General features: G+C 40.5%; 2 protein-coding genes across 3 annotated transcripts in view; one reads left to right on the forward strand and one right to left on the reverse strand.

Annotated features, from left to right (window-relative positions):
* Positions 1 to 10,869, forward strand: part of LOC120536699 (killer cell lectin-like receptor subfamily B member 1B allele B) — a 29,124-nt gene extending 18,255 nt beyond the window's left edge. For both annotated transcript variants that reach the window (XM_039765145.1, XM_039765146.1), the window contains exons 2-5: positions 5,481 to 5,576; positions 6,762 to 6,904; positions 7,365 to 7,468; positions 9,017 to 10,869. In XM_039765145.1, coding sequence (XP_039621079.1) covers positions 5,481 to 5,576; positions 6,762 to 6,904; positions 7,365 to 7,468; positions 9,017 to 9,131 — 458 coding nt within the window. In that variant the 3' untranslated portion in view covers positions 9,132 to 10,869. The remainder of the gene's footprint in view (positions 1 to 5,480; positions 5,577 to 6,761; positions 6,905 to 7,364; positions 7,469 to 9,016) is intronic.
* Positions 10,870 to 11,290: 421 nt separating this feature from the next.
* Positions 11,291 to 20,977, reverse strand: LOC120536702 (patr class II histocompatibility antigen, DO beta chain-like). Its single transcript, XM_039765148.1, has 3 exons — positions 20,584 to 20,977; positions 18,140 to 18,481; positions 11,291 to 12,566 (listed from the first exon to the last, which is right to left on the reverse strand). The coding sequence occupies exons 1-3, from the start codon at positions 20,660 to 20,662 to the stop codon at positions 12,502 to 12,504; spliced, it is 486 nt and encodes a 161-aa protein (XP_039621082.1). The 5' UTR covers positions 20,663 to 20,977; the 3' UTR covers positions 11,291 to 12,501.
* Positions 20,978 to 21,515: the final 538 nt, after the last annotated feature.

Raw genomic sequence — 21,515 nt, forward strand, 5'->3', positions numbered from 1 at the left:
TTCCTCCAGAGTGCTGTAAAAGACTCATTGCAAGTTATCGCAAAGGCTTGATTGCAGTTATTGCTGCTAAGGGTGGCCCAACCAGTTATTAGGTTCAGGGGGCAATTACTTTTTCACACAGGGCCATGTAGGTTTGGATTTTTTCTCCCTAAATAATAAAACCATCATTTAAAAACTGCATTTTGTGTTTACTTGTGTTATATTTGACTAATGGTTAAATGTGTTTGATGATCAGAAACATTTTGTGTGACAAACATGCAAAAGAATAAGAAATCAGGAAGGGGGCAAATAGTTTTTCACACCACTGTATATATATATATATATATGTGTGTGTGTGTATATGTATATAGGTAGATATGTATATATATATGTGGATGTGTATATATATATATGTGTATATGTTTATATGTATATATGTATGGATATGTATATATATATGTTTATATGTGTGTGTGTGTGTGTATATATATATATATATATATATATATATATATATATATATATATATATATATATATATGACAGAAACACTCATAACAGTGACAAAACAATTACATTGACAATCATGTTACGTTATTTTCAAAATGTTTCCTTTACTTTTTCATTACTTCTTTAACACACTACTTCTCTGCTGCGAAGCGCGGGTATTTTGCTAGTTTACAAATAAAAGGTAAGACCATAAACGGTATTCAATTTTATAAAAAAAATGGGATCAGACTAAGAAAAAAAACAATCCAAAATTTAAAACAAAATTTTTACTTTAAATAAAATATTTTCTTTTTCTTGTTATCCTTTTGCTGAGCAGTCTATTAAAATTGATTAAAGCATCAGAATTAAAAACTTCTAAAAAAATTCTACACACAACACCCCATAATGACAACATGAAAAAAGTTTACTTGAGGTTTTGGCAAATTTATTAAAAATAAAAAAACTGAGAAATCCCATGTACATAATTATTCACAGCCTTTACTCAATACTTTGTCGATGCACCTTTGTCAGCAATTCCACCCTCAAGTATTTTTGAATATGATGCCACAAGCTTGGCACATCTATCCTTGGCCAGTTTCGCCCATTCCTCTTTGCAGCACCTCTCAAGCTTCATCAGGTTGGAAGGGAAGCATCAGTGTACAGCCATTTTAAGATCTCTCCAGAGATGTTCAATCAGATTCAAGTCTGGGCTCTGACTGGGCCACTCGAGGACATTCACAGAGTTGTCCTGAAGCCACTCCTTTGATATCTTGGCTGTGTGCTTAGGGTCGTTGTCCTGCTGAAAGATGAACTGTCTCCCCAGTCTCGGGTCAAGAGAGCTCTGGAGCAGGTTTTCATCCAGGATGTCTCTGTACATTGCTGCAGTCATCTTTCCCTTTATCCTGACTAGTCTCCCAGTTCCTGCCGCTGAAAAACATCCCCACAGCATGATGCTGCCACCACCATGCTTCACTGTAGGGATGGTATTGGCCTGGTGATGAGCGGTGCCTGGTTTCCTCCAAACGTGACGCCTGGCATTCACACTAAAGAGTTCAATCTTTGTCTCATCAGACCAGAGAATTTTGTTTCTTATGGTCTGAGAGTCCTTCAGGTGCCTTTTGGCAAACTCCAGGCGGGCTGCCATGTGCCTTTTACTAAGGAGTGGCTTCCGTCTGGCCACTCTACCATACAAGCCTGATTGTTGGATTGCTGAAGAGATGGCTGTCCTTCCAGAAGGTTCTCCTCTCTCCACAGAGGACCTCTGGAGCTCTGACAGAGTGACCATTGGGTTCTTGGTCACCTCCCTGACTAAGGCCCTTCTCCCCCGATCGCTCAGTTTAGATGGCCGGCCAGCTCTAGGAAGAGTCCTGGTAGTTTCGAACTTCTTCCACTTACGGATGATGGAGGCCACTGTGCTAATTGGGACCTTCAAAGCAGCAGAAAGTTTTCTGTAACCTTCCCCAGATTTGTGCCTCGAGACAATCCTGTCTCGGAGGTCTACAGACAATTCCTTTGACTTCATGCTTGGTTTGTGCTCTGATATGAACTGTCAACTGTGGGACCTTCTATAGACAGGTGTGTGCCTTTCCAAATCATGTCCAGTCAACTGAATTGACCACAGGTGGACTCCAATTAAGCTGCAGAAACATCTCAAGGATGATCAGGGGAAACAGGATGCACCTGAGCTCAATTTGGAGCTTCATGGCAAAGGCTGTGAATACTAATGTACATGTGCTTTCTCAATTTTTTTATTTTTAATAAATTTGTCAAAATCTCAAGTAAACTTTTTTCACATTGTCATTATGGGGTGTTGTGTGTAGAATTCTGAGGAAAAAAATGAATTTAATCCATTTTGGAATAAGGCTGTAACATAACAAAATGTGGACAAAGTGATGCGCTGTGAATATTTTCCGGATGCACAGTTTAACGTTCTTTATTAGCCAAATATGCACCTTACCTATGTGTGTGTAAAGAATGCTAATGAGATACGAAACATAAACAGAAGTCAATGTGCATTCTGCCAACTGAATAGTGAATAAGCTACTCTTTGGGTTCATATATCTGTAAATCTGACTCTGAAGGAGTCACCAGCCTTGAACTTCACCGCACATCACTGATGACACCCATGATAACATGATGTACAGATTGAATTTCCGTTGCTAAGTATTTTCACTGAGGAACTTTTTATGTTTTGAAAATAAATTTTACACAGATGAATATCTCTAAATAACAAAAAAAAAAGGTTCCTACATTTTCAGTGCTTGGTTCAGTGATCTCCACACTGATAACAAGCAATGAACTCAAGCAATAGGGTGAAAAAGGAAAAAAAAAAACATCAACAGATAAACAGCACCATCTAGTGGCATGAAGTGAAACTGGCCAATATTTCACAGAACATTTTTGTTTTTTCGTCAGTTTAAGTGACTTGGTGTCACTTCTCAAAGGACTGACTGGCCAATAGGTCAGGAATATTTCGCAGTGCTGAAAGTCGGTGACTAATTGAGGAGGTGCTGCATTCAGTTTTTCGCAAGGTATGGGTTTACAAACATTGGCACTTAGGGTCAAACAAACATTAACACTAAGCTCCAACAAATTCAAAATAGTGCTGCAAGAATCCTGATGAGGGTGCGGAAATATGAACATATCTCACCAATCCTTCGGTCACTTCATTGGCTCCCTATCCATCTCCGTATCGATTTCAAACTCTGTTTGTTTACTCACCAGTGTATCCATGGAAATGCTCCACAATATCTCAAAGAGCTCCTTCTATTACAATCCACTACCAGAGACCTCCATTTTATAAATACCTACTGCCTTCGCCCCCCCTGTGACCAAACTTCATATAATGGGAGACCGAGCCTTTGCAGCCGCTGCTCTACAGCTCTGGAATGGCCTACCAGAGAGCCTAAGAACACAGCAGATTGTGGGCCATTTTAAAAAACAGCTAAAGACTTTTCTATTTAGGAAAGCTTATTAACAAGAATGCTATAATTATTGTTGTTTTATCTCTGTTTTTATCTTGCCTTGCCTTTATTTAATCTTGTTATGTTGCACTTTGAGATTTACTGCTAATGTAAAGTGCCCTATAAATAAAATGCATTATTATTATTATTATTATTATTATTATTATTATTATTATTATTAACACTTGACATATTTTTGTCATCATAAAATGGAAGTTTGCAGCAGTGTCTCCTAAAGTATTCAAGTCTCTTTATTGCACTTATATTGCAATAAGGCCATATAGCGAGAGTGATGTTACTTTTCTTAACTGTAATCTGTTCCATTATATTAACGCAAAGTCATATCCTGTGCCAATGCTATTTCATTTTGTGCCATACACCAGGCTTATAAGTGTGCCAACCAAGTGTTCGGTAGCTAACCCATGCGGCACAGTTTTTCTCCCAATTATGATCTGTGCCCTATAGGTAAAAGCCTAATTCGATGGTGGTGCCAGCTGTGGTCATATGTGTTGTTAGGATGACGTTGACAAACATCACGTTTCTGTGGCCCTTGGTCATTCCATGATACGTTTATTTTGAGGCAAAATAGCTTTGGCTGACCTCAGTGTTTCATATGTTCTTTGCTATTTGTTCTAACAGCAATCATGTTACCATGTGCCAGGTAATAGTGAGTACTCACTCCAACGCTGGTGCCTTATGCCTTTCCTGGCCCCAGAAATGCAGAAAGATGCTCTAATGCCACACATGACCTTGGGCATTTAATTGAGGAGTGCAGGGGACAGACAGGGTCTCGACATGTCAGGAGTGAGGCTGCCCTAAGAGCCAATAAACGTCTGCAGCGTCATGATTACATATTGTATGAGGCGGAGTAGCGTCAAGGTACATTCACAAACTCACATTTACAAGTGATTGTCATTTTATAAAGGCTAAATTGTGTACAGTATATATGTGCATAGGCCAGGTTTTAAAAATCTGATTTTTTTCTCCATGAGTGTATTTTCATGCTTGAATCCACACAAATTTTAGAAAGGTCTTTATCTCTCAGTCCTTTTCATAAAACCCTTTCCTACCTACTAAGATAGAGCACAATCTCGGATCAAGTGAGTTTTTATGCTGTGATAAAAAAGAGAAAGGGTCAGTGTACTCTGCCACCCTCTGGTGTGTTATCTATCTGTTATCCTGCCTACTATACTAAAATTAATTTCTATCTATCTATCTATCTATCTATCTATCTATCTATCTATCTATCTATCTATCTATCTATCTATCTATCTATCTAACAATGTTATCCTGCCTATTATACTAAAATAAATATCTATCTATCTATTGTGATATATGGCCCGCCGTTCATCCCTGACAATACCCCCAGGCCGCCAGGTGTAGCCCTCCCTGCAGCATGGAGGTGCCCCGAATGCCAGCAGGGAATTATGGACATTGGAGTTTTCCTTTACAACCACGTGGGCCGCTAGAAGGCGCTGCAAGGAGGAACAGTGACTATTTGCCCTATGCCCCAGAAGTACGTCCAAGTAACATGGAGAAGAGGAATGACGTGCTTCCGGGTTGAAGAAAAAGGAGTTTTTATCTGACCCGGAAGTGTTCCTAGTCACATGGACAGAGAGAGAGCGAAACACTTCCGGGTCAAGGACTATAAAGGACTGTGGGAAATCCGAAAACGAGGAGCTGAGCTGGGTGAAAGGGTGGCAACACATCTGGGAGTGGTGGAGTGTTCATTAATTATTGTGAATTATTTATGAGTATTGTGGAGAGGAGGGTGCTTTGTGCACTTTGTAGTAATAAAAAGTCAACTTATTGGACTTTTACCTGGTGTCTGACGTATTATCTAAGGGTTCAAGAGGACGATAGCGCCATCTATCTATCTATCTATCTATCTATCTATCTATCTATCTATCTATCTATCTATCTATCTATCTATCTATCTATCTGTCTGTCTATGTGTTGTTAAGTTTATTTTTTATGAGATATATGTATCTGCTATGTTTGCTACACATTCATTTGTTATTTTTGCATTTATTTTTTCTCGTCCCACAGAAATGCGACGCAGATGGTCTGTTTGTATTCTTATTGTTATTTTTGTGTGCCTCCTATTGGCAGCAGCCGCTGCCATTGCTGTTATGGCACTAAAGAGTAAGTCACAGTTTTCTTTCCTCCTTTTACTTACTAAAACCTCAATGGTTGTCTCCCGGTGCATTTTGGTTCTGCCTTCAGGTCAGCAAAGCCTTTCTATACAGTTTTAGTTAGAAGCTGAGAAGTCTGACTAGGGGGGTGCGAGGGTTGATGGGGGGATTTGTTTTGTCTTGATTGATTGATTAATTTCCTAACAGGGTTGAGACAGAGGTATATAAAGAACTGCTTGGTGAAAGAATGGAGATTTTTAGTGAGAGGTAACACACAATGTGGGAGGTATGATAATGTTACAATATAGTAGTTAGATACTGTATATCATGTAAATATTGTCTTGTTTTGTTTGGTGCTGTTATTTTATGGGAGCACCTGTAAATAAAGCAGCTAATAGCTAAAGTGTGATGAGCATACTGGCGCATAATGACCAGGTGGATGCTGCCCTTTAGTGATGGTTGACGTGGCACCCCATCTCTATGTAAAGCACTCTGAGTGCCTTAGGGAGTGTTATATAAATGCAATGCCTTCCTCTTCTTCTTCTTCTTCTTGCCTCTGGCTCTGTTCCACCAGCTTCTGGCATTTGACCGTTTTTCAGTAATTCACCTCCTCAATGCGGTCCTCCCAGGAAATTGTCATCTGATTTAGAATGGCCTGCTTTGAGGACACGGAAGGAAGGACCACATTTGGCCTCAGTGGAGTTGTTGTTATGTGGGTGGGATACTTCAGCCGCTTTCCCAGGTCAACTTGAAACTGGCAGTTTGATGTGGTGTTGAGCAGAACTGAGGGTGATGATGACGATCTAAGTCAACGTTTGGGTTGTACCCCAGCTCTGGCAAAGAAGGTGGGCCTTCTGGCCACGTTGTTTGCCGGTGGTAATGTCCGTTGCAGTGCTCTTCGCCACTTGCATTCAGTACATGGTCACGGTGCCAACGGTGCCAACCTTCCCCTATGGCTTTAGGGCAGCTTCTGAGGATGTGCACCAGTGAGATCTTCCTGAACAGAATGGGCATTTTAGGGTATCATTCTTGACCCCAGGCATGGAGGTTTGAAAGGCTTGGCAAGACACCATAGACAGCCTGGATCCTGAATTTAATGCACTGTGGTTCTGCATTATCATCAAGCTTGATACATACAGCATACTGTATTGTCTATATTCAGATTTTCCGTAACTGCTTTTTATTTAAATCCCAGCAAACCCCTGTCCCGAGTGGTGGGTGCGTTACAAAGACAAGTGTTACTACATTTCAACAAACAAAACCACGTGGAACACAAGTGCAGAGGATTGCATGTCACAAGGAGCTCAGCTCATCATGATGGAAGACCAAGAGGAACTGGTAAGTCGAGAGACAGCAGTGTGACAGACACTCAGGACAATTGTTTGTTTTTTATGCTTGCATGCTTTTCATCCTGTGATAGCATACCTTATAATGATTATTTTAAGTTCCAGAGATTAATAAATAATAATAAATTGCACTACCAAACTGATTGGTTATACACAGCATTAATGAACAGCTGGAAGTAAATCGTGAAGAGAGGCGTCAATCCACCATACGTAGGCAAGTAACTTTAAGTGTAATAAATCCAGGTAGTAGAGTAGTTAACACTACTGGCCTACAGATCCAGCACCCTGGATTTGATTGTGGTGTTCAGTCAGTCCTTATCTGTATATTTGCATTGGTTTTCTTCCTGCTATTCCATTTTTCCTTCCACATCTCAAAGACATGCAGGTTTGTTTATCTGGCAAAAAGACCACCAACAGCCATTTCACAATTAACCAGGCTGCTTTTCCTGCAGGAACTTCTCCGTCATCAGTGTAGAGTTCATTTATCTTTCTGGATTGGACTGAGAAGAAAAGTGGACTGGAAGTGGATTGATGGACGGGCTTTCAATTCTACAAGGTGAGAGGCTTTGTCTAAAGCGGCCCGTCTGTTACAACCGTTAGCTGTGCTCTCATGGTGCACACAGACTACATCCAGGCTCCCCATTTACGTTTGAGGTAACACTTAAGCAGCTTCCTTCCACTGACCCATTCTTCAACCTTGATGCTTTGGTTTCAGCTCAGGTTTCATTCCTCCTGTGCTTTTGGCCTTCTTTAAACCTTATATGACCCTTGTGTCATAGCATATGTATATTCCTATACCAACATCTACATCTCTTTCTGACTATGCCTTTACTTTTTCTAGTTCTCTGTCTCCAATTCCATATTTGAATATGAAATCTTACCCAGCTTTTGTTAGTTAGTAAAGCTGCAACAGGAAGAGTGCACAGTGGTCCAAAAGCATACAAAAGAGTGCATTGTGGTCCTGATCCAACGGCACCAAAATAGATAGATAGTGTCACAAGAATAACAAGAAGACATCATAAAGCTTTGGGGCAGCCACCAGTATATTGTGCCTTGGCTACAAACAGGGTTGTTTAAATGAGTTGTATTCAGGCTTGAAAGGCCATGACAGGAAGTGATGTCATCGGGACATAACCGGAAATTATGTCATCTGGACAGGAAGTGATGACATCGGTGGTCCAGGAACCGGAAGTGACATCATGATTGGCACTGGAAGTGAAGTCATAAATGACACTGGAACTGTGTGGGATTCCTAGTGAATGGTCTGCAGAAAAATGAGAGAGAAAGTCCGTGAACCTGGCCACCCTCTGGTTTGGCATGGAACTACTATCACTCAGGCCCTCTAGATGTCTCCCAATAGCACGTGTGTGACAATAGATAGATAGATATTATAGTTTGAATATAGTTTAAAAACACTTTCTTCCTCTTCACCTTTTCCTACTTGTGTGGGGTCAGCCTTCTCCATACAGCTCAGTCTTTCACCTTCTTCCTAGTCAGACTCTTTTCCTTCAGATCTTCTTTTACTTGATCCACCCACCTCCCCCTTTTTCTGTCTCAGTTTCTCTTTCCCCGTACTTCCATTCCCATCCATCTTTTGCCCACATCTTCATTGTCTCCCCTCATCACATGTCCATACCACTTCAGCTTACTTTCCTGTCCTTTCTTAGATTTCCCTCTCACTTCTGTTGTACCTCTGATTGCCTCATTCCTTATTCTGTCCTATTTTGTAACTCCACATGTCCATCTCAACCTTCTCATTTCTGCCATATCTAATATCCATATTCTCCTGTGCCCCCTTTACTGTCATTGTCTAAGCTCCATACACCATTGCTGGTCTTAACACTATCTTATAAACCTTATATTGCCTTAATTCTTTGATCACACAATACTCCTGATACCTTCTTCTAATTGTTCCATCCACACTACACTCTGTGGGTTATCTTGGGATCCAGTTTTTCATCTTGGACTACCACTGATCCTAGATATTTAAACTTATACATTTTTTATAGCTCTCCTTGCCAGCTAACTGTGGAGTCCTGATCATCATTAAATCTCTTATATTCTGTCTTCTCCTTCCCATTAATCCTCAATCCTCTATCTTCAGTTCTGATTTGATAGGGCAAGGAAGCTGTGCCTGTCTGACTGGAAAGAAAATACAAAGTTTGAACTGTGATCAGGATCTATACTGGATCTGCAAGAAGTGGTCCTCTTATATGTGACTAAACCAGAAGGACACAAATACTGGACACAAGGCCCTTAACACTCTCCGTATTATAAGGAACTGTTGTTGAAAATAATATCTTGAATAAAAGAAATGAAGTATCAAGAAACTGAATTTAAAAGCTTGCAGTGGATCTGTCTATAGCAGTGTACCTTAGTAAAAACACAAATATATTGTTGAACATTTAATGCAGATTTGGCACCAAAAGTGTGAAGTACAGATTGAATTTGTCAAAGTACATGGAACTGATTACCTTTCTCATGTTTGTGAGTTTGAGAAATTTACAGATATGGACAAATTTGTTGGTCCCCTTGAAAAAAATCTTGTATGCCCCCTGAAAAGAGATTAATTTGTCCCCTGTATACATGAATGCCTTTTGTGAAAAAAGATCAGGTACTGCTTGTTCTACAAATTGGCCTGGACACACTTGTTAGTTCCCCATAGAAAATATCTAAAGAATTGGATCCGAGTGATTTTTTAAAACTGGCTGTTTTCTCAGTTTCATATCACACAATTCTCCAATTGTGCAATCAGTCATTCAGCTGATTGGAATGGAGAAAAGTCGTCACTTTGCTGTTTGGTGCCACCATGTGTCCCACACTGAACATGGACCAGAGAAAGCAAAATAGAGAGTTGTCAGAGGAGATCAGAAGGACAATGACAGACAATCATGTGAAACATAAAGGCTAGAAGTCCATCTCCAAGCAGCTTGATTATCCTGTGACAACAATGCCAAATATTATGAGGAAGTTTAATGTTCATGAGACTGTAGACAACTACCCAAGAGGAAAATTGACCTTAGAATGGGTAGAAGGATATTGAGATTGACAGACAAAAAGCCAAAGACAGCTTCCAAAGAGATACAAGCTGATCTCCAAGGTCAGGGTCCATCATTGTCTGATTACAATATCCATGACTTTCTGAGTGGCAATGGGCTCAGTGAAATGAGACTCAGAAGGACACCACTGTCGAAAGAAATGCCAGATTGGAATAAGCTCAAATGCATATTAACTTCTTAATGCTTCTTGGAGAATGTCCTTTGGTGAGGTGAGACAAAACTGGAGCATTTTAGCAAGTAACATCAGCCCCATGTTCACAGATGAAGAAATCAAGGTGTCAAAATAAAGAACACCAGACCTACTGTGAAACGTGGAGGAGACTCGCTTATGTTTTAGGGCTGCTTTGCTGTGTTTGGCACAGGGTGCCTTCAGTCTATGAAGGGAACAATGAAATCTTAAGACATTCTTGAGTGAGATGTACTGCCCAGTGGCAGAAAGCTCTGTCTCAATAATCGCAGGTCATGGATCCTCCAACAGGATAAGGAGCTGAAACACACAGCTGAAAACATCCAAGAATGGCTAAAAACAAAACATTGGACTGTTCTGAAGTGGCCATCAAGAAACCCTGATTTGAGTTCTATGGAACATCTAAAGAAAGAAATGAAACGTGCAGTCTGGAGAAGACCCACTTCAAACCTGACCCACCTGGAGTAGTTTGCTCAGGACGAGTGGGCCAAACGACCTGTGGACAGGAGCAGGAGTCTCACAGAGAGTTCTAGGAATCACTTGTTTGCAGGGACTGCCAGCTCTAAAAGTTGTGGAACAAAATATTAGGTTAAAGGTCCCATCATTTGTTGTCCATACCATTTCCTTTGTGTTATTATTAGAAATATTCTGTAGAATCAGAACTCTAAAGCAAAGTCTGAATTTTGTTAAATATGGAATAAACAATGATGAGTGCCAATGACTTCTATCAGGTTCAAGTTATTTCAGAGACAATGGTGGATTCTTCTTTCCTTGTTGAGGAGTATCAAAAACGTTATCCACATCTATACTATTTATCTATTTTTTTGTATTGTATTTTTGTCAACTGTTCTTAGGAGACATGCAAGTAAAAATTTAATTTTGCTAGAAACACATGAGGATAAACTTGACTTGCGTGTATAAGGTTATAGTGCTCAACACATTTGTTTTGTTGTGGTGGGGTCCTGGGATCAATGCATCCCCCTTTATAATCTTTATTATGGAGACCTTTGCAAAATGCCTCAAATTCCATACTCTTACCACACTGTCAGGTATTGTAGTCCAGTACCCCCCTCCCCTTCATTTACATCTGTAACCCCAGACAATTATATAGAGAACCAGATCAGGCAGGAGAGAAAGTCACCCATTTATTCATAAATTATAAATAATATTCCTCAAAATAGTACAACAAATACAATGAGTTTTGGTATCGGTAATACAACCTAATAGACTACCAGGAGGCTCTCTGTCTTATTATGTTGATGGGTCTCTAGTCCCACGTGCAGTTTGCTCTCACATGGCCTTTATATGGGGTGGCAGAAACAGGCAGCATGACCTGTCTCAATATGGCTGCCAAGAGGAATGGCCCCCTCGGGATGGTAAATGGCTGACAGAAAGAGGGGTGTATGGGGAATGAAACCAAACTTATGACAGTTCCTTAGTTTCTTGTTTACCTCAAGGACCAATGGAGGGGTTGTAGTTCAATCTCCTGATTTAGTGACCAGTCCTGTTTAGCTATAACTCAGTCCTCCAGCCCACCCCAAGTTTTGTATCTGAATGGCATGCCTTCCAGTTCAAGTTCAGGCTTTTATTTCTAGGGGGATGGCTCATAGAGTGCATGGTGTCCCTGATTTGATTATTGAAGCTCATACAAATTACATAAACACTTCTGACATCACAGATAAAACTTCCCATTCAGCAAGCCGAGTGGTGCCTGACATCGATATGAAGTGCCTAATCCATTTAACGATACCTCCAGATTGTTGTGTGTTGTAGCAGCTTTCATGGGGTGTCCTACCATAAAGTGTTCTTCAATGGCATGATCCTAGATGAATCATCTGATGCACTTCCAGAATTTCATCTAGCTCTCACAAAGAGGCTCATTTCATACATACTAGTGACTCTTTTGCCTTTGACTTTTTCTCTTGTTTCCACCTGACTGACTCTCCTCAACTTGGTTCTTCTCTCCAATTCCTTGCACGGCGGTCTGCCACTGAACCAGTATGTGATTGCCCTTGTGGCGTCACCTGATCCACATCACTGAGCTTTCAGACATCCTTTGCTGACTCCCAAAGAGGATTTTTACAAGGTGTTTGCCACAGTGCAATGTTGCTGAGTCAGCCCTCCATCGCCACACTTGCAGCTTTTGGACGCCAATGCCACAATGAATTCTTGTCCATTCACTGACCCAACAAGTTGTAAGCTCTTTCAAACAAAATCCACCACCTTCTTGTATCTCAAAGTCACAAGTCCGTTCGTTCCATAGCCTCGATTCCATACCACTTTCACTTCCCTTGTAGGTTGGGTCATTCATGGTCATAATTCTCTGCTGCCTGGGTGGTCTCCTCAGGGTAAAGAGTAACTAATGACCGTTTCATAATGTGCTTGAAAGTCTGCAAACTCACTGGAAGCTAAAGAAAAAAAAAAAGTGTTATTTTATTACAAAGGCATTCGGAACTTATTAGCTCTATGAGAATGATTAAATGAGTGTAGAAAATTATCTAACCAAATACAAAACAAAAAAACTAATACAGTGATCCCTCGCTATATCACGCTTCGACTTTTGCGGCTTCACTCTATCGCGATTTTTTTTCTCATACACGCTTATGCCACTACGCATGCGCTTTCTGAGAACTTTTATCTAAGCCCTACGATGGCTCCTAAACGTGCTGCTTTTTCTAAGCCTTCTGATAATAAAACTATGCGCCGGAGGAAGATGCTTACTATCCAAGAGAAGGTGAATCTCTTGGATATGATTAAAGATGGCAATACCTTACAAAAGCCTCCTCACGCATATGAAAAGACAGCGCCAGCAACTGCCTATCAAGATGTTCTTCAGCCGCGCACCCAGACACCCACTGCCTACTCCAAGTACTTCTTCACTGAAGACAACAACGCACCTGCTGAACATACTGCACCACCTCTGAAGACTCTCCTACTGAGGTCGTGCCTTCATAGGTTAGTGGTTGTGTGCAATTAAATGTACAGTATAATAATCTACTATAAAAAAGCGTTCTGTATTGTCCTTCCGTCCCGTGAGTGCAAAGCGTAGCTTATTACAGACTTACTACTTGCGGCTTGAGGTACGAAGCGACACGATGTGAGCAGAGTTCTGGTGCGGTCATCGTTCCCTTGCTTTTGTGCGCGATGCGCTGGAAAAATAGACCAAATTATGTCTCTGGAAATAATTAATGTTGATGGAGTACAAATGCCTCACCGCGTAGTAAATATCAGAGGAGATGGTGCTGCTTATTCTCATCTATAGCTTATTTAGTGCATGAAACTCCGTCTTTAGCGGTACAGATTCGGGCTGACATTGTACGACTTTGGACAGGCACTTGAGGGGATAAAAAAAACTCAGGTTTTCGGGAGATGTTATGAATGGGCACTTTGATGTTCTCATTCTCTACATTTACATTTCTGATATACACATGGAGCGCACAAAAACTGAGGATAAAAGTCGGTACCAAGCGACGCGATGTGAGCAGAGTTCTAGTGCTCTCGTTCCCTTGCTTTTGTGCGCGATGCGCTGGAAAAATAGACAAAATTATGTCTCTGGAAATAATTAATGTTGATGGAGTACAAATAGGGTTACCACTTTTAATACAAAAAAATAAGGGACGCGCAATTTCATTCTCAAATACGGGACGATTCCGTATTTTAAAGGACGGGTGGCAACCCTATCACAGAGAACGCTCTCCGACTAAATTGTGCAGTTGGCTCGATAACAATTTCCGCTAACACTCTGCAGCCTCTCTCTCTCTCTGCGGTATTTTTGCAGCCGCTTGCGTTTAAGCTCTGAAACTTTAAGACGCGGGGGTTACCTGGAGAAGCATCTGCCATTTTTTTTAATATTACGCTCTGCCAACACTTTGCAGACTCTACTTAAAAGACCCGCCCTCCTCACTGGACAGTTAAAAAGACCAATCAAACTAACGATGACATCATGTATTACCCAATCAAAAGTAGGAAAGGAGGCATCTTCATAAAATGCGTGTGGGATGATTTGCATGAGACGCTGCTGTAAAAAAAATGATAAAAAAATACGGGACAAAACCCGTCCCGTATTGATTCAAAACGGGACGCGCAATTTCATTCTCAAATACGGGACGATTCCGTATTTTAAAGGACGGGTGGCAACCCTAAGTACAAATGCCTCACCACGTAGTAAATATCAGGGGAGATGGTGCTGCTTATTGTCATCTATTGCTTATTTAGTGCATGAAACTCCGTATTTAGCGGTACAGATTCGGGCTGACATTGTACGACTTTGGATAGGCACTTGAGGGGATAAAAAAAAAAACTTAGGTTTTCGGGAGATGTTATGAATGGGCACTTTGATGTTCTCATTCTCTACATTTACATGCCTGATGTACACATGGAGCGCACAAAAATTGAGGATAAAAGTCGGTCGCCGTAATATGATATTTGTAACATCTAATATGTCTTATTTTCTCTTATTTTGTCTAATATATTGGGTAATACGAGTGTAATGGTGACTAAAGGGTGTTATTTCATGTCTAGAGGGCTCTAATAATGTTAAAAAACGTATTTAGAAGGTCGTAAACAGGTTTTCTATACTCTAACTGGGAAAATATTCGATTTATAAATAAAGAATCCTACTTCGCGAAAATACATTTATCACGGTAGAGTCTGGAACGGATTAACTGTGATAAACGAGGGTTCACTGTATATCTAAGAGAAATGTGCATGAAGGAAAAATTACTAAGAAAAATATGAATTTTCTAGCAATAGCATTTAAGTGATAATGTTAATAACAGGAGACAGCACTCTCCACCCAACATGACGACAATGAGACAAAGTCAAATACACAAAGCAAAAATCCACAGAAGGTGTAATGGCTACACTGAGAGACAACTGCTTTTATAGAGAAAGGAAGTCAGGAGATGGTGGACAAAAATGATAAGGCAAACTGTGGTCAGACCAGAGAGACAAGAAGATTACTAACAAAAACACAAAACGTGAAACAAAATCGTACTTGTTATACGGAAGAGAAATCATTGCCAAAATAATCCCACTCTCTCGAATTTCACAAAGTGACAGATTTTAGAGGTCTCCGTAAACTTGGACACTGAAGCTATTTAATCTGACATAAAAGAGACAAAGGTAAAGAAGATGATTATGACCAAGAGGTATGGAGTTTGGGGACAGGCCAAGGTCCATACCAGAAGTCCAAACCGACCTTTTCACCAAAACAAGATTGTGAGCAAAATATGAAAGTTAGTGGTTCACTGGAAGAAGATGAAAAGCAACCTTTTTAGCAAAGCAAGTAGGAGATGCATCCATCAGGCTTGAAGTCTGAGGGATTAATGTGGGCAAGATTTATAACATCACTTGAATGACACCACATATCGGCACAATGAGTTGTGTCAATGAGTGGAACAAAAATGTCTCAAGACAAAGTTACCAGTAGAAAAAACGAAAATGGCATCACTGGAAAAATGAAAAGAAAATGGAGCTTTTGACAGAAGCAAGAAACCCCAAAATGGACTTTAAATTTGAATCCTTGATATACTTGATATATTTCATATATTGGCTGTTGATAATGTAATAATAAAAAGGTACAAAAAACATATATGAAATCATACCAGGCTATCGAAAATTCCAGTTTATAAAGCGTCACACATCTGATGACCCTGGGGACAGGCATCCAGCAAATGACCCACACCTTCTGAACAACGAGCTTACTTAGTGGTGCAGGATAACACAATTTCATGTTAGTGATGTCAAAAATGATTCAAATTTAAAAAAAAAATATATATATATATATTACCAGCAAATTCCTTGGTCATCATAATCTCCAGAACAAAATATTTTTTGAGACCAAGGAAAATATCTAGATTGAGAAAATGATGAGAGCACAAACTACAAAGTAAATTAATGATAAATAAAATCCTGCTTCCACTCTGGACCTGTCTAAATGGTTTAGGACCCTCGTGTCTATTGAGTGGAGTGACTCAGCGACGCTCCCACTTCCCTGTAAGATGCTACCTTTCTTGCTTCCCATCTCTCACTCGCTCTTTCACAACCTTGGCCTCTAACTCCTTTACCCCAGAGTCTCCTCCAAACTCAGTCTGTGTTCTGTTATGATGTGGCTTTAGATTTCTTCTTTTTGACACTTCTGGCTGAGCTCCAGAACTATTTCTCCTAAGAGTAGGAGATTTTCGTGTGTGCCGGGCTCCTCATCGTACTTTAAGAGGAACTCCCTATAGTTGAACCAAGCGATAGTGATGACAATCTGAATTGGTCTTCAGACGTTGACACGAATCGTGAAACTGATGCATATTGCACTGTACGACCAAACCCCCGCGATATGCCTGGCGAATTCGACCCCATTTACGGGATTACTGAGGTGCAAGTACCATCATGGCAAAAAGGCAAAATGACTGTGATCAAGAGGAAGGACAAGAAAGACGTTTGCCCCCTAAGCAATGTTCACAGTGCAACAACTGTCAATGTTTCTGACAGGGAATTAAGCCTTGCAGTGTGGTAGCCTAAAATAACACAATGTGTACATCGAACACGCAGTTTAGGCACAAACATTCTGTACTCAGAAGCAGAAGCAACAGAAAAAAATATGAAAAAACTGCACAAAAAACACGTTACTACTGTTCCAACTGCAATGACAGGCTGTACGTTGCTGACTGTCTAAAAACACATCTCTCGAAGGACATGTGCTAAATCTGCATCACTACAGCAGTGGACACTCATCATGCCTTCCCTACTGTATTTATGTTGACAATGTGACATTTACGTGCTTCTGCAACACATAATAACATTTTTTCTTGTTGAAAAAAAAAATCAACATTTTTTGGCTCACTCACCCGAGGGTAAACATAACAGTAAGGAGGTGTGAAGGATGGCCGGGTCCCATGCCTGGCAGGGATGCCCCTGCTGCTTATGTTCCAGGGGAGCCACCATGGGCAGTCCAGTACCTCCCCCAGGACACTTGGTGGCAGCCTACATGGCTGACGGTGATTCCCCAACCACCCGCAGGGCTCCATGGGAGATGGAGTCCTCCACAGCCTGGTTGAAGGTTCGGATGGCCGCTAGGGGGAGCTGCACGGACTCAGCAGCCTGGCTGGATGAATCTTCAGCCCCACCAGGAGGTGCAATTAGGACCAGGTGGTCAAGCACCTGGAACACTTCCTGGTGGGTTATAAAAAGGGTCAGCCACCACCACTTAGGGAGCCAGGGTCGGGAGGAGGAGGACTACGCTTGTGGAGGAGTGGTGGTAGAGGAAGAAAAGTGTGTTGTGCTTTGGGACTGTGTTTGGGCTGTGTGGCACGGGGAAGACGTGTTCCACAGTTGAAGAGAAAAATAAAGTCTTTGTGTTTTTATACGTGCCTCCGTGTCTTTCTGCGTCGGGTCAGGCGCCTATATAGCGCCTTTGTTACAGAGGTTAAACAACCGTAGTGTCCGAAATCGCTGCTCATTTTGGACTTCACTCATGTTGAGAGGAGAAATTCATGAAGTAGAAACTTTTGAGCAAGAAGCTACATGAACCCAAAACAGTCTACATTTTTGATTGTTCCTTTTAGTTTCACCTTCATTATTAAATTGGGTACCCGGCTGGTCCCCAACACTTTACCACATTCTGTCTGTTTCTGCTTACAGAATTACAACATATAAACTATGTTGCCACTAATAATAGACTAAAGGAGTTGGGAAGAGGGTTAGGGTTAGGGTCAGGGCATGGCACACAATTTCAGTTTTCTACCAGAATAACTGGGCACCAGACAAAATATTTCTAAGTAAAAGCACTGCTCTATTTACGAATCATTACAATCATTACAATCCTGATTTAGCAACAATTAGATCACTGCAGAATGAGAACAGCTTTCATATTAAAATATTAGGAATTCATGGGCTATTCAACCATTTTTCTAACTTTTCTCAGTCGACATACCATACACATATTTATCTTTGTTCAAAAATATATTTAATGTAAAGAGACACATACCGTTCAGAATATCGGATGTTCTTTCCACATACTCATTTATCGATTCATGCTCCACCCTGCAGATTATTTTGTGTTCTGTCAGATTGAAAATGTGGGGGGTGAACTCTGCCTGAGCGATGAGTGTGTAAAGGTTGTTAGGCTTGCGATAAGGGGTCTCATTTAAGACCTTTATTTTCCACTTTGGACCATTTTCAATAAGAATCGCTTCTGTGTCTTTCTCCTGAACCCACCAAGTCACCTTGATGTCCATGGGGTAAAAGTCAGAAATGGTGCAGGTCAGCATGTAGGTCTTTGAAAGTAACATAATCTTCAGCTTGGAGACTTTGGGTTTACATATAGACCCTGCAAAGAGAGCACAAGAAAGAATTTGTCATGAAGATTTTGAAAAACAGACATTAAGCAGGGAGAAAATACCACAGCAAAGTGTAGGGGGCACCACTCTTCTGTCATTTAGAACTCATCAGGTTTGTTGTATTGCATAATTTAGAGTGTGTCAAAAAATGCTTTACAGACACCAGAGAGGATGAAAGTTCCCGTGAGAGAAGAGAAAATGTTGGAGTGGACTTTTTCATTTTTCTTTTTTGCTTGTAGTACTAGGTTGTTGTACCGTGTTAGCCATTATGAATGTAGTAAAAAGTCAAGAAAATGACACCTTTTATTGGCTAACTAAAAAGATTACAATATGCAAACTTTAAAGGCAACTCAGGACCCTTCATATTGTAATATATTTAGTTAGCCAATAAAAGGTGTCATTTTGCTTGACTTTTCACTTTTTTGCTTGAAAGTCGATTAATCATCATTCCCAAATTGTAGAAGACTTTATCAAGTGACAATGAAATATTTTTCATTTGTTGTGCACGATTCACTCTCCGTAAAGCGGTACCCACTATTACATTTTCATTTAAAAACTGATGCTCCTCAGAGCTGTAGATTTCTGAAAACTCCAGCTCAACATTGCTGTGTCGAGGGTTGCAACCTGAGAGTTTTCAAAATGCAGACTCTAATCTCGATTTTGATTGGCTCAGGCTTATTACGTGGCCCTTCTCTGATTGGATACTTCTCGTTACAAAGTCTTATTCCCTGATTGGCTACCCTTCACAGAAGAAAACCATAGTTCATAAAATTTTCTATAGAATAAAGTCCTCTTGTTGGATGATGGACATGCATTGATCCAGAGATTAAGCTCCCCAGTGGCCAAGGGTCATTTAAGAGAATTTCTGGATGGCATCTGGGGCAAAAAATAATCTCCTTAAGGTAAAGGGGTCTATTTCAAATTATATGTTACCACTCTGGCCTGGCGTGAGAATGCCCTTCATCCCTTTAGTCTCTGTATTTAGTAGGAGGAGGAATGTGAACAACATCTCTCTGTGGGCCATATAGAGTACAATATAATTGTTTCTCTCTGGGACCCCTGGTTCTGACCGAGCAGCTTCATAGCAACCTTTATTTGCGAAATCTGCTTTATTTCTGTGTAGCAATGAAATAAAATTTTATTAACTTAATGCACATTCCTGTTTTTGGGCATATTACTGCAAAAATTATATTTAGCACCTTTTGCAGTAAAGGGCAGTCAACTTCGAATAAGAAAACATCTCAAATTCATTACAATGTAAGTGAAGTGGAATAATTGAATAACTTGATTTCACTGATGCATCCCTCTCTCCAGAATAAATGATAATTACTCAGGGGTAAAGATGTTGGTCAATTGAGGGAAAGGAAGGATTTTTTTAAACTCTTTTCAAGGAAAATGGAGAGCGGATATCAAATACACTATTGCAAAATTTCAAGCCAATTGAAACAATATAGTTAGAATCTTCTAAAAGAAATCGGGAGTGGTCTCCCCTCGACTTTCTTGTATACTCAGATATGGGGATGGATATTTGAGGAGTAAAAACAAGACAATGATTATATTTTTATATTATGTACATTAAAGAACCATCAACAACAAATCCAATCAAATAAATAATATATTGAACAATTATTATAAAAGTAAAGTTGAATCAATCAGACCCTGAAACTGCATGAATAAAAAAGTACCATTCCGGTTTGCGGAAATAGCTCAAAAGTTGATAGAAATCAACGTTTTGTACCTGATACTTGTAAGCAAAATTTGGTTGACCTAAGTGAATGCGTACTCAAGTCATTGTGTTTACATACACACACACAGACAGAGACATAATTCCAGAAATAGTATTCTCGGGCTCAGAATTTTGAATTTTTGGATGATTACAATACTTTCCCTACGAGAAAGTAGATTGGACTCAGGGAGGTCTAAAATGTCGAGATTCATCAAAATCTCAAGGTTGAATTTTTGGACGATCACAATACTTTCCCTATACTTCATATACGAGAAAGTAAAAAGTATACTAAAAGACATAGAGGAGAGGTTAGTCAGAAGCTCAAGTTATCAACTTCTAGAGTAGCAGGATTAACACAAACCGTACCAATTGCGCTGAGCTGTCGAGTGTGTCGCTCGATAGGTGTGCTCAGCAGCGGGTGTTCGACTCTACAGATGAAGTCCATATCCTGGATATTGGCTCTTGTAGGAACGAAGACAGCCTGGGCCACCAAATATGAGATGCTGTTAACTTTCTTAAAGGGACCAGAAAAGGATTCTACTGGTTCCCAATATTCTTCTCCATGGGCGACAATCTCATCGGTGCTAATCCTCTTCTGGATCCACTTTATCTGAGGTGTGCAACTGAAGTAGAACTCTGTCACATTGCAGCTTAAAGTACACGGGTGTCCAATCTCTAAGTGTGAGGTCACTTTCACATTTGATACAAGTGGGAGGCCACCAATGCCTAGGAATCAACAAACAGATGCAAATGTGAGTAGTCAGTAGGGTTAGTTAGGGTAAATGAACTTGTTCAAGACAGTCAATCATAGACAAGACAAAGCTTTAGTCCTCAATGCTGACTTCTATCCATGGCCAAGATGCTTTGTGTGCATCTCACTCTCCTTTCTCATTGATTTTAGATCAATTTAATTTTAATCACTTACCAGGGCACACACACATACCCACACACCAAGCACACACTAGGGACAATTTAGAATCACCAATGCACCTAACCTGCATGTCTTTGGACTGTGGGAGGAAACTAGAGTACCCGGAGGAAACCCACGCAGACATGGGAAGAACATGCAAACTCTATTCAGGGAGGATCTGGGAAGCGAACCCAGGTCTACTAACTGCGAGGCAGCAGTGCTACCCACTGCGCCACCGTGCCGCCCACAACTAAATGCAAAAGGCAAAATATTAGATAAGATCCTAAACACAAGAAGGCAAAGCAAGAAGCAGCACAGGAGCAGATCTGTAAAAGACTTGATGACTTAAGGCCAATTTAAGTAGCTGGGTGAGTGCTTTTCACACTGT

The sequence above is a fragment of the Polypterus senegalus genome, chromosome 10 (genome assembly GCF_016835505.1).
Source record: "Polypterus senegalus isolate Bchr_013 chromosome 10, ASM1683550v1, whole genome shotgun sequence".
Classification (NCBI taxonomy): domain Eukaryota; kingdom Metazoa; phylum Chordata; class Cladistia; order Polypteriformes; family Polypteridae; genus Polypterus; species Polypterus senegalus.

Bases quoted from the DNA above. Each gene is read 5' to 3' on its own strand.
- LOC120536702 (XM_039765148.1), bottom strand. From the start codon at position 20,662: ATGGACTTCATCTGTAGAGTCGAACACCCGCTGCTGAGCACACCTATC. The intron at 18,482-20,583 runs GTACGGTTTGTG...CTCTCTTTGCAG, and splicing joins TCGACAGCTCAGCGCAATTG to GGTCTATATGTAAACCCAAA. The intron at 12,567-18,139 runs GTATGTGTCTCT...TTTTTTCTTTAG, and splicing joins AACATCCGATATTCTGAACG to CTTCCAGTGAGTTTGCAGAC.